Source organism: Ambystoma mexicanum, chromosome 5p, assembly GCF_040938575.1.
Source record: "Ambystoma mexicanum isolate Mex_15411 chromosome 5p, UKY_AmexF1_1, whole genome shotgun sequence".
Taxonomy (NCBI): domain Eukaryota; kingdom Metazoa; phylum Chordata; class Amphibia; order Caudata; family Ambystomatidae; genus Ambystoma; species Ambystoma mexicanum.
Window position 1 is genome coordinate 1,364,255,725 of NC_090930.1, and position 13,097 is coordinate 1,364,268,821.

Here is a 13,097-nt window from a genome sequence, read left to right on the forward strand (position 1 = left end):
AAACGGTCTGGTGGTGGTCTAGTCTTTCTCTTTCACAATGGTGGCTGGGAGGTTCTTATTCTGTTTCCTCCCAGAATTTCGGCGGAGGGGCCACAGGGCTACAGCACACCGGTGGCCACTGTGGCTTCCCACCGAGACAGATCACCTCAACGGAAGGACGAACAGAAACACAGCTACCAACAGAATCGGGATATAACAGATCAGACTCCAGCAGTACAGGTGAGGAGATGGAGGAGCACAGCGGGTCAGAGGATTCAGAACAGGTGTGTGATAGATTGCAACGCCAAAAAGACATGGCCATGCCCGAGCAAATACAAGAACTTCTGGGGGCGGTCCAGGGTCTTTCACAGGAGATGCAGAACCTAAAAAATGAGAACATGATATTAAAACAGATGGTTACCACGTGGGAGCAACCCCCTAATGCAGAATTACCCCCAATGCCATGCTCGTTGGGTAAATTCAATGGAACTTCAAAAAAGGTAAAAGAATTCCTGGATGCCTGTACAGTCCACTTTACTTTTCGACCTACTACGTTTGCTTCTAATCAGGCTAAAGTGGGTTACCTCATTTCTAACATGACTGGAAACACCTTGGCCTGGACTACTCCTCTTGTTACTGGAACAAACCCTATATTACAAGATTATGAGCGTTTCAAGTCGCTTCTAAGGCAGACTTTCGAATGACCAGAAATCACATATACCGCCTGTGAAGACCTCCTAGACGCTCATCAGGGAACCATGGATGTCCTCTCATATATCTCAGTATTCAAAACCCTGGCCACGCAGATAGGTTGGCCAGAGCAAGCCCAGTATGCTATATTTAGACAGGGACTGAAAGAAGAGATAAAGGACGAGCTGGCAAGGACACCTAGACCCCCTATGTTTACTGACCTTCTGTCATCAGTACTTCAAATAGAGTATCGGATCCTGGAAAGAAAGAACGAGCGTAGAAGACACCGAGGACAACCCTCCTTCAGAGGAGCACCATCTTTCACAACTACACCGCCCCTGCCTACTCCTCGAGAAGAACCAATGCAGATTGGTTCTGCACGTGGCCCCCCTTACCGCTGAGGAACAAAGGCGTCATAGAGAGAACGGGCTGTGCGCCTATTGTGGATCAGGAAAACATGCTATATGAGAGTGCACCGAGATACCCTCCCATAAGCAGGGAAACAAATGCCCTCGAACCTAACAGGGACGAGCGTCCGAGGGTTTGGTTCTGTATCAAGTCCCTATGTCTCTCTGTCAGTGTCTTCAACATCCCGTACCGAGATTCACGGCTCATGGTGCTCACTGTGCAAGTTAGAACACTGTGCAAGTTAGATCTGGCACGGAATGGATAGAAGCCTTGGCACTCCTGGATTGTGGGGCAGCCAGAAATTTCATGGACACAATTTGGGCTGCCAAAACGGGAATGATCAGGTTGGAAAGAACAGAAGATCAGAAAGTCGAAGGGGTAGATGGCACCCCTTGTCATGTGGTCCAATCACGCATACCACAGAGGAACTCCTGATTCAAATCTTCCAACACACTGAGTCGATAAAATTCAACATAATACGAGCGGCCCACTTCCCAATCATTCTGGGAATTATATGTCTCAGGAAGCACAACCCGATTATCAACTGGAAACAAAATCAGTTGAGCTTTGAATCCGAATACTGCAAGCAAATCTGTCTCTCTCAGCCTGCATACAGTCAGATACAATCCTTAGCCACAGACCAAGAAGGGGCCATTGGAGTTCATGCATTACCACCATAATACGCCCTGTACCAACAGGTTCTTGCGGAACAGACACACATGAATCTCCCTCTGCATAGACCGGAGGATTGCACAATTGAATTGACACCTAATGCATTGGTGCCATTCAGTCGAATGTTTTCGTTATCACATGCAGAAAAGAAAGCGCTCCGGGATTACCTGGACAACAATTTACGAAATGGTCTCATCCAGCCCTCGTGGCCTCCTGCAGGAGCCCCACTGTTTTTTGTTCCCAAATGGGATTCCACAGAATCAAGACAATGCATTGACTTTAGAGGCCTTAATAAAGTCACGATAAGAGATCGGTACCCGATGCCTCTAATCTCGGACATCTTGGAGGCAGTACAGGGTGCAAAGATCTTTACTAAACTAGATCTCTGCAGTGCATACCAACTTCTCAGGATCCGTAGAGGAGACGAATGGAAGACCGCCTTTCGGAAGCCTTTTGGTCTATACGAATACAAGGTTATGCCTTTTGGCTTAGTGAACGCCCAAGCGGTCTTCCCACGTTTCATGGACAGAATGTTCTCAGATCTTATGTTTCTATCAGTTATCATCTATCTCCATGACATCTTGGTTTTTTCTTCGAAACACTGTCTACATGTCTCAGAAGTCCTCAGACGTCTTCACCAAAACAATTTGTTGTCAAAACTTGAAAAATGCAAGTTTGGAGTCACTTCAATCCCATACCTGGATTACATCCTCCCCGAACAAGGGGTAGCCAGGGACAAAGGAAAGGTCTTCGCTATCCTAGACTGGCCAACCCCCACCTCGGTCAAAGAGATTCAGAGATTTTTGGGCTTAGCGAACTTTTATCGCAGATTTATACCAAACTTTTCGGAAGTAGTATTGCCCATTACCACACTTCTAAAAAAAAAAGCACCAGTCCATTTAAGTGGACTGATACTGCAGAGAAAAGCTTCCAACATCTCAAGGGGCTGTTCTGTTCTGCTCCGATTCTCAAACAACCAGATCAGACCAAACCCTTTGTGGTTAAGACCGGCACTTCCGCAGCCGCGATTGGGCCAGTGTTACTACAGGAAGATGACAGCATCGAACATCCCATTGCCTATCTCTAACAAACTCTCAGTTCCAGTCAGCGTAACTATTCAGTCCTTGAGAAGGAATGACTAGCAATGAAGCTCGCCTGCGAGGAATGGAGAGATCTACTGCAGAGCAGGGCTTAACCCTTTACTATAAGCACAGATCACTGCAATCTGAAAGTTCTGGAAACTATGGAGGTTATTAACTCACGCCAAGTAAGGTGGTCTCACAACTTTGCGCAATACAATTTCCAGATAACCTACCTACCAGGCTGTTTAAACACATTAGCAGATGCCCTTTCCAGGAAAAAACACTCCGAGAACCAACCCATCTTTTCATCTGAAAAGATGTTCCCTAGGAACCGGTTTGTGACCTTGATTAATTTGTTTCTTCAACAGGTCAAACAGGCCACTGTCACGGAACAACATTCGGGTACTGCCTTACCACCAGGCATTAGGAAAGAAAATGGCCTTTGGTTCAAGGAAAACAGTCTATTCATACCCACAGAATCTTTGAGACGGAAGATCCTCAACTGGTGTCATGATAACCAAACTGCCGGACATCGAGGACAAACAGGAACACATGATCTGATTAGACACTCATACTATTGGCCTAATCTCAAACAAGAAGTGTCAGATTACATCAAAAGATGTCCCATCTGCGCCAAAAGCAAACGTCAGCCTGGTAAACCCATTGGGCTTCTGGAACAAAACCCATTTCCTACACTTCCCTGGGAATAATTTCTACCGACTTTATTGTAGATCTTCAGGAATCCCATGGGTGCACCTTATCATGGTGACGATCAACTCCTATACAAAAATGGGTCACTTCTCTCCCTTACCCAAGGTACCGACTGCAGAAGAGATGGCGAGAGTATTCATCAAGGACATCTTTCGCCTCCACGGTTTGCCTGACAAAATCCTTTCTGACAGAGGAACACAATATACGTCATGATTTTGGAAGGCTATGGCCCTCATTACGAGGACCGTGTCCACCCTGGTTCAATGGGGATTTACCGGTCCAGTCGGACCTTGGCGGGACCGGTAAGTCCCCATTGTAAAAGCCATTCCCCATTCCCATTTGAGCCCCCATGGGGCTCAATGGGAAGGGGGAAGGCGCAAACAACGGTACTGCAAATTGCGGTACCGTTATTGACCCCGGTATCCCTTAACGGGTCCCGTCCATAACGCCTGGTGAGGGACCCGCTAAAGGACCTCGGAATAGAGAGCAAAGGGATTACCGGCACCGGTGTCATTACCGGTGCCCGGTATCCCTTTGCGCCCACCTCAGAATGAGGCCCTATGTATCGACTTCTGGGTATGGAAAGAACATTGTCATCGGGTTACCATCAAAAACTAATGGACAAACGGAAAGAGCCAATGCCATTTTAGAACAATATCTTTGCTGTTATTGTAATCAACAACAAGATGACTGGATGCCACTACTATCCACTGCTGAATACTGCTACAATAACGCCAAACACACAGCAATAAACATGGCACCTTTTTTTCTGCAGTTATGGGTTCCATCCACGAGGCATCAATCCAGAAGCATCAATCATAAGCATGGCAGCCTGAACCGACGTCTCCTTGAAATCAGGCTGAATCAAACCTTCAAATTTGGCTTTTATTACAATTTGCCATCACTGCACTCTATGCTCTTATTCTCTTACCTTCTGGGCACCTACGGAGTGAATTCCGTGGAAACCGGGTCCTCCATTCTGTCTGGCAGCCACCTCTCTGCTGTGGGGCCTTCCTGCCCCTGTTCCTGAGTGGGCGCACTGGGCCTCTGCCGGCTGCTCCAGGGTACCTCTGCTGCTCTGCTATCTCCCTCCTGTGAGCTGCCTTACTCCTACTATGGCTGCTTCTCTGGGTGCTGTCGCACCCTCTTCATTGACACCTTGTCCGGCTCCGGCGTGCTACGGGGGCCTCTCCACCGTGCCACCCCCTCTTGGCTGTGAGCCTGTCAGTGTTGGTCTGGTCTCCCGGCCCTGCTCCTGGATGGATCCACGTCTCTCTCATCTGCCGCTGCTGACTTCTCCCACCTCCTCATCCAGCTCTGGCTCCAGTCTGCTCCGGGGCCTCTCCATCGTGACTGCCAATCTCTGCCACAGGCCTGTCGGCTTTGATCTGGCCTCGGTCCCCGCTCCTGGGTGGATCCGCACCTTTGCCTGCCACCTCATCTGCCTTCCACTGCTCCTCCAGCGACTGGCCGGCGGGACCCTACCAACTCTGCTTGTTTCTGGCTGCTGGCTCGTCTACATCAGCTGGCCGCCCCTCCTCTGTCCGAGCTTCTCCGAGGCTCTTACTTCTGCTTTCTTCTGCCTGCGGGTGGCTCCTGCCTGGCCCACTGGTCAATACTCTTCAGTGGACTCACCGTTCCTCCTCCATGCTATTGGGAGCGCTGTGACTGCTCCTGTCCTCCTGCAAGTCTTCCGCGCCTCCTGCATTCCTGCTCCTCCTGATCCCGTGCCTCCTGCAATCCTGCATTGCTGCTCCTCCTGTGGACTTCAGTGGACTCCTGCTCCAACTCTTCAGTGGACTCCCGCTCCTCCTCCATACCATTGGGAGAGCTGTGACTGCTCCTGCCCTTCTGCAAATCTCCTGCGCCTCCTGCATTCCTGCTCCTCCTACTCCCACACCTCCTGCATTGCTGCTCCTCCTGTGGCTGCTCCGGCCCACTGTTGGACTGCTAGCCCACTGGTCCAGATTCTTCAGTGGAGTCCCACTCCGACTTTTCAGTGGTCTTCCGCCTCTACTCCATACCGCCGGGAGTGCTGTGACTGCTTCCGCCCTCTGTTGGTCTCCTGCTCTTCCTGCCTACCATCAGGGTGCTGCGGCTGCCCTGGCCCTTCTTTGGGACTCGTGCACTTCCTGCACCCTATCAAGGGTGATGTAACTGCTCTGGCCTTTTGTGAGACTCCTGGGCCTACTACACTCAATCAAGGATGCTGTAACTGTTCTGACCATAATCCTAGGGTGCTGCAACTACTCTTGCCCTTCTTTGCGTCTGCTGTGTCTCCTACTTACATCAGGGGTGCAGCTACTATTCCTTATCCCCCTGCCTGCAAGCTCCTCCCTTCCCTAACTCCAAATCCTTCTCACTAGTGGGAACTCTTGGGCACCCTACACACCATCAGAAGTGCTGTGACTGCTCCAGCCTTCTGTCTTCCTTTGCCTATAAGCATTTCCTTTCCTAACTCTAGATCCCGGCTCTTCAGTGGGACTCTCGTACGTCTGACACACGCCTCCCTAGCCTACAGCTGCTGTTTCCCTTTTACCACTCCCTTCGTCTGGCCAGTGTGGTCCTCAACCTCCACACAGATCCACCTTCAGCCTCTGGGCCACCCACCTCTATTGGATTGTAGTGACTCTCTCCCTTCTCCTCGTTCTTTGATTCTGCGCCCACTACTGACCCAGCTCCTATGACCACTGAAGTGATTCTTTACCACCTTAGACTCACTTGTCTCCTTACCACATTAGACTCATTCCCACCTACCTTCCCCATGTTTGCTCCTCCCCTTCCCATCCCTTTTCTTCACTCCTACTGATTACCTGCCACTGACAGATCTCTTCATGCTATAGTCCGCTGATCTCCCCCTCATCCTTCCTATTGTTCCCCTCCCAAGCCCTCCTGATCTACCCACCACCTACTGCCTCTTGAGCCCCCTGTACCTGCCTACCGCCTCCTTATTGGCTCATTCTCCCTCCCCCATCGGTCACAACAACATTACCCCACGAAACTACCATTGCTGTACTTACTTCTTCCTTCTTCACTCTCTTACCTTCTACAATCTCTCCCCCTCCCTGTCATGCGCATCGCCCGATTACTACCTTCTTTCCCCCCTCTCTCCTCATCTCCTCCTTCCCGCTCCCTCCCCTCTCTCCTTCCTCTTCTCCTCATCCTTTCCCTCTTCCTCTTGTCCATTCCCTTGCTCAACTCCCTCCCCTGGTCACCTTCTTCCATTTCTTCCCATCCTTATCATCTTAACCTCATCTACCCTCCAATCCAACCTTCCAGTCTAATCAATATCACTCTTTGGAATGCCAGATCCCTCTGCAATAAGACTGCAGCTGTCTTAGACATGTTCTTTCATCTCAACCTTCATTTCCTCTGTCTAACTGAAACTTGGATCCCACCTTACAACTCTACCGTCCCTGCCTCTCTTACTACGCCTTCCTCTTCATTCTCTCATGTCTCTCGTCCCACTGGTCATGGTGGAGGTGTTGGTATCCTCTTCCATCCTAAATACCATTCATCTACTTCTACACTGTCCCTTCCTACCCTGCCTTCTTTTGAATACCTGTATAAATCTTTTACCTACCCTCACCCTATTTCCATCCTAATTATCTATAGACCTCCTGGTCCCCTCTCCTCCTTTTATGACGACCTTGACCACCTCCTCTCTCTTATCTTCTCTTCCCCTTCTCCCCTCACTGTAATTGGCGATTTCAACCTTCACCTCCCCTCAACCTTCACCTCTTCTCTCGATCCTCGACTCCTACCTTCTCTCTCCTCTCCCCTCTTCTCCAACTCACTCTTCTGGTTCCACTATTGACCTCATCTTTAATTCCACCTACCCCTCTTCTCCTGTATCTTCTTTGCCCATCTATCTATCTGATCATGCTCTGCTCTCCTTCTCCCTTACTCCCAGCATTACACCTCCCTCTCCTCTACCCTCTTCTATATCTTTTACTCGACGTGACCTCGGAACTTTAGCACTCCACTCTTCATTGATACCTGCTCTTCTTCTCTTCCTCCCCTTTCTGATTTCTCTTCTCTCCCTGCTGATCTTGCCTTATCCTCTCTTTCCTCCTCTATATCCACTAGTCTTGATCAACTCTACCCCCCTTCTTCTTTCTGCCCTACTCATAAGCCTTCCCAACCCTGGCTCTCTCCCCACCTTCTAGCCATGTGTCGTCTCCTCCGACGCCTTGAGCGTTGTTGGCTCAAATCCCCCTACTCTTCCTAACCAGACCTCCTACTTCTCTTATCACTCTCTATATGATTCCTGCCTTAACTCTGCCAAACGTGCATACTTTCCCAACATCCTTCACTCCCAAGTCTCTCATCCTCATCGGATCTTTCAAACCCTTTCTCGTCTCTTCTCCCCTCCCGCTCCTGACATCTCTTCCACTTCTCCTCTTTCTCCTTCTGACTTTGCTAAATTCTTCTCTGAAAAAATTCTTTCTCTTCGCCAAAAAATTGTCTGTTCTCCTTCTTATACCTCTCCTCTCCCCTCCATACACCCCCTGTGGCTAGCATGTCTATATTTTCTTCTATCACTCCTTCTGATGTCTCTCTCCTCTTATCTAAATCTCGCCCCACCGCCGCTCCTTCCGATCCTATCCCAACCCTTCTTATTCCCAAGATTTACCCCCCTCTCATACGCCATTTTACCTCCTTCTTCAGTACTTGTCTCTCTACGGCCACCTTCCCTTCTGCCTTCAAACATGCTAATATCATCACTATATTGAAGAAGCCTTCTGTTAATCCTCTTATCGCTTCTAACTTTCGCCCAATCTCACTCCTACCTTTTCTCTCTAAAATGCTGGAATGCTTTGCCTATTCTCAGCTCTCAACATTTGTCACTACCTACTCTCTCCTTACCCCTTCTCAATCTGGCTTCCACCCCAAACACTCCACTGAGTCTGCCCTTACCCATGTCCTTAACTCGCTCCTTACTGCTCGCTATTCTAAGCAATCCTCTATCCTTATCCTCCTTGACCTCTCTGCTGCATTTGACACCGTCAATCACCCCTTACTTCTTAATACTCTCTCCTCCCTTGGTTTCAAAGGTTCTGTCCTTAACTGGCTCTGCACTTACCTCTTCCACAGTTCTTTCGCCGTTTCTTGGGGCGGAAGAACCTCTACTACCTTCCCTCTTGATTACGGTGTTCCCCAAGGCTCTGTTCTTGGACCCTTTTTATTCTCTCTATACACTTCACTCCTTGCCCCTATCATCTCCTCCTTCGGAATTTCTCACTATTTCTATGCTGATGACACCCAACTGTTCCTCTGCTTCTCTTTCTTCACCTCTGACCTACATCTCAATCTCTCTTCCTGTCTTACTGCCATTAAAAACTGGATGTCATCTCACTATCTCTCTCTTAACACTGATAAGACTGAAGTTCTGTTCTTTCCTTCTAACACACTTCCTCCTCCCTCTCCCCCTCCTTCAATTCAATTTCCCCCTTCTAATCTTCCTATTTCTAACCATGCTCGCAATCTTGGTATTTACTTTGACTCTTCCGTCTCCTTTACTCATCATATCTCCCTCACCTCTTGGCATGTCGCTACCATCTCTTTAACATCCATAAAATCCGTCCCTCTCTCACCTTTCATGCTACTAAACTCTTAATTTCCTCCTTCATTTTTTCTCGCCTTTTCTATTTTTCTCTCTTCTTAGGTCTCCCTGCTTCCCATCTTGCCCCCCTCAAATCCCTTTACCACTCTGCTATCCGCACCCTATGTCTTCTCTCACCTCATGACTCAATTTCCAACTCCCTTTCTCACTTAGGTTGGCTTCCTTTCCACTCGCAACTTCAATTCCACTTCCTTTGTCTTTTCTTTAAATCACTTCAGGACCTTGCTCCTCCTTACCTCTCCTCTCTTCTCTCCTTCTACACCCCCTCCCGCTCTCTTCGTTCCACTGATCTCTTCTTACTCTCGGTTCCCCCACCCCCTTCTGCCTCCTCTCGTTTCTGCTCTTTTCAGCTCCTTGCCCCCTTACACTGGAACTCCCTTCCTTTTTCTATCCGCTCCTCCCTTACCTATTCCTCCTTCCGCACCTCATTGATATCTCTCCTTCTTCTTTCCCCTCCTTGACTTCTTCCCCCCTCACCCTTCTCTCCCTCCATCTAGTACCCTTCCTTTTGTTCTCTTTATCTTTTCCCTTCTCTTCTAAATTCTCTTACTCGTCATGTTATTCACTACTTCTCTCCCTCTTCCCTCCTTCCCCACCACTTCCTCTCCATTCCCCTTTTCTTATGTAAATTGTTCTACATGCCGATTTTCGGGTTTGATTCATGTTTACTGTTATTGTTTCTACTGTTCCTGGTTTAATGTGTTCTTGTTGTTAACTGTAAAGCGCCTTGGATTAAGGCGCTATATAAAACAATAAATAAAAAATTCAAATACAAATCAATCCCATAGCAAGGAGACAAACTAACGTACTAGCAGTTGAGGCATCCCTGGACAAGGTCGCAGAAGCACAATCATCAGCAAGATCCTATCACAAAACAGCCTCCCAAACATACAAATGACGGGCAGATCGTCACCGCCAAAGAGGTCCGGATTGGAATGTGGGATCTAAAGTCTGGCTTTCCTTTCCACCAAGTTCCTACCCCGTTGGGCTCACCCATCTAAACTGTCTCCTCGTTTCTTGGGGCCTTTTCCCATTTTAGCCAAAGTCAATCCAGTTGCTTACAAGCTCAAACTACCATCTAACCTCAAACGCATTCACCCCGTCTTTCATCCATCATTACTCAAAGCCTTTCTTCCGGGTTCTTCAGACCGATCTACACCTAACTACAGACATCTCCAGGGAGACTCTGACGCAGAGCATGAGGTATCCAAAGTATTTGACTCCAGATACCACAGGGGGCGTTTGGAATACCTACTGGGCTAGAAGGGCTACCCACGGTCTGATGACTCCTGGGAGCCCGCTTCCAATATTCACGCCCCTACTTATTGGCCAAATACAATCTGGCTCATCCGGGGAAGCCAGGTTGTTTCAGACTTAAGAGGGGGCATACTGTCATGCGTCCGGGTACCTGGAGGCTCTGGAGTAGGCATAGATGGGGCGGCCATTACTAGTCCCATCACGTTTTTGCTAAACAGTCTGGTGGCGGTCTAGTCTTTCTCTTTCACAATGGTGGCTGAGAGGTTCTTATTCTGTTTCCTCCCAGAATTCTTTGCGTTGCAAACTCACAGCTTACTCCTTTTGCTTTATTGGTTTGCCAACGCTCCAAGGTTTTCGTTTGCCTTTTTGAAACTTTCTTTTCTTAACTTTTCCTCACGCGACTCCCCCGCGTTGCCTCTCTCTCTCCTTCTACTGCCGCTCTCTTTCGCCACGCTCCTCGCTCTCGCGGTGTGTCCCTTTCCACAGTCCTGTTCCTTTTAAAAACTACGGCAACCGCTGTGGTGGCGCCCCTCCCCCTGGTTGTTGTGGTGCTGCTCCGCGCCCGGTCCGCACACTACTTACCTCCTTTGCCGGTTCTTCTGCCCGGATCATGTTCTCTCTTTTGTGATTCGCCTACCGCTGCTAAAACTCTTCTTGTTTTTTTTTTTTTTTTAGCCCTTGGGCTTTTTCCCCATTGCGGTCTGTTTCGGCAGAGGGGCCACAGGGCTACAGCACACCAGTGGCTACTGTGGCTTGCCACTGAGACAGATCACCTCAACGGAAGGACGAAGAGAAACACAGGTACCGACAGAATCGGGATACTTACAGATCAGACTCCAGCAGTACAGGTGAGGAGACGGAGGAGGGCAGCGGGTCGGAGGATTCAGAACAGGTGTGTGACAGAGGCAACTTGTCTCCTGCTTGAATTCATTCTCCTCTACTACTATATATATCAAAGCCTATGGACTACCCAGTAGCTATAGTAGGAGTGGAGGCTTTTTTGCTAAGTTTCTCAAATTTAGGGGTTCCCCAATTTGTGTCATTTGATTCCGATCCAAGTCCTGACACCATACATGAGGGGTCAGAAATGTGAGGCAGACAACTTTGTGAAGAATTTCTGTACATATAACAACTCAACAAGGTCATATATGGCAGTTCAAAACCAACAAATATTACAGTTAGATTCACTATGTAAGGAACTCATGGTAGTACCAGTAAAGACAGACACAAGTGATCATAGTCGAAGGGTGTTTATTAAACTGAATATGCAGGTTGGAAAAACGCCTAATCTAAACCTAAAGTTAAGATGCGAGCAAGCTACGACAATCAAATGAAAATTAAGGCAGTCCTAGTGGCGTGTTGTCAAATAAAAAGGGCCTATACAAAAAGAAACTTGCCACTCCTTACAACAGAATACCAAAAAGAGTGTGGGATAGGATTCACAAGAAAGAAAGAAGTGTTCATAAATGATAAGTCAGGAAGTGGTATTCGGGGTCTCCCTTCCCCACAATTTGAGCATGGGACAAGGCGGGACTCCAAAGCACAGCATACGCTCGAGATTTCCCAGCACGAGACTACAGTTCCTCTTCTCAGGTATCAGAACCTTTGGTAATTAAGTCTCTTCTTTTTTTTCAACAAGGATTTTTATTAAGATTTTGTTAACAAACAGATCGCTGTAGAGCTTATTCATGTCATAATGTGATAAGTAGCGAACAAGGAAGAAAACAAAAGTCAAACTAAACATCAAGGAAAATTCCAAGATGGCCGACGGCAACAAGGATACGTGCCGACGGCTGCTCCAGGACTCCGTGGCCTTGTTCTGGCAGCCCCACCACCCCCCAGCACTAAGGTTCAGTTCTGGAGGCAGGAATCCTTGGGGAGTCCAGCGGAAGCGTCCGTGGTACACCTGTGTTCCGGCGGCATCATCAGCGGGATGTGGACCGGCGAAGCGAGGAGACCCCTCCCCCCAGGAGGAGTGCGACTCTGCAGCTAAGGGAGGACCCCTGGGGAGCCTGCGACACGGCGGCGGGTGCCTGGGGGGCTTCGGAGGAGCAGCTGGTCCCTGAGAGAGGCAAGAAGCGGCGGCGGCATCGGGGCCAAGCGTGCCCGAGGGAGTGGGCAGAGGACTGGTGCGAGGCGCGACCTTGCTGATGCGGCTGCAGGGAGCTGCGGCCTGACCTGCGAGGCAGACTGGTGGAGTGAGTAGAACAGCGGATAGAGGCGTGGCGGCGCCTTGCACCGTAGCGCAACACCGTAGTGAAGGTGAGAAAGTTGCCGGAGCGAAGAAGGGGAGTGACAAGGACAGAGAGGGGCAAGCGTTGGGTGCAGGCCCCAGAGCAAGGAAGGAGTGTGGGGTGTGCCCGGAGGAGCGGCCTGGAAGTTGGGAGCACCGGCACCCGCTGAGGAGGCGGACGGGGGAGGCGACAGGACTGAGGGCCCCCAGCGAGCAGCAGATCCCTGCACAGCGGGAAGGAGCAGAGGCCCGGAGGACAGTTAGGGCTCCGAACGAGGGAGGGGCCCCAGCAGCACACAGAACAGTGAAGAGGACATATCAACCCCTCTCTTAACGCAGGAGAGTAATGGGCCCAGTATTGGACCAGCTCCAGATTGTAAGGGCTGGCGGAGGCGCACATCTCCTGGACCTCCACAGATTGGGGGGTCTGGGAGCCTGG

General features: G+C 49.5%; 1 protein-coding gene across 1 annotated transcript; it reads left to right on the forward strand.

Annotated features, from left to right (window-relative positions):
- The first annotated feature begins 227 nt into the window (after positions 1-227).
- LOC138480657 (protein LDOC1-like) lies at positions 228-683 on the forward strand. Its single transcript, XM_069612326.1, has one exon. The coding sequence runs from the start codon at positions 228-230 to the stop codon at positions 681-683; it is 456 nt and encodes a 151-aa protein (XP_069468427.1).
- The last annotated feature ends 12,414 nt before the right edge of the window (positions 684-13,097 follow it).

What these genes read in the sequence shown, in the direction of transcription:
- LOC138480657 (XM_069612326.1), top strand. Translation starts at nt 228, where the DNA reads ATGGAGGAGCACAGCGGGTCAGAGGATTCAGAACAGGTGTGTGATAGA.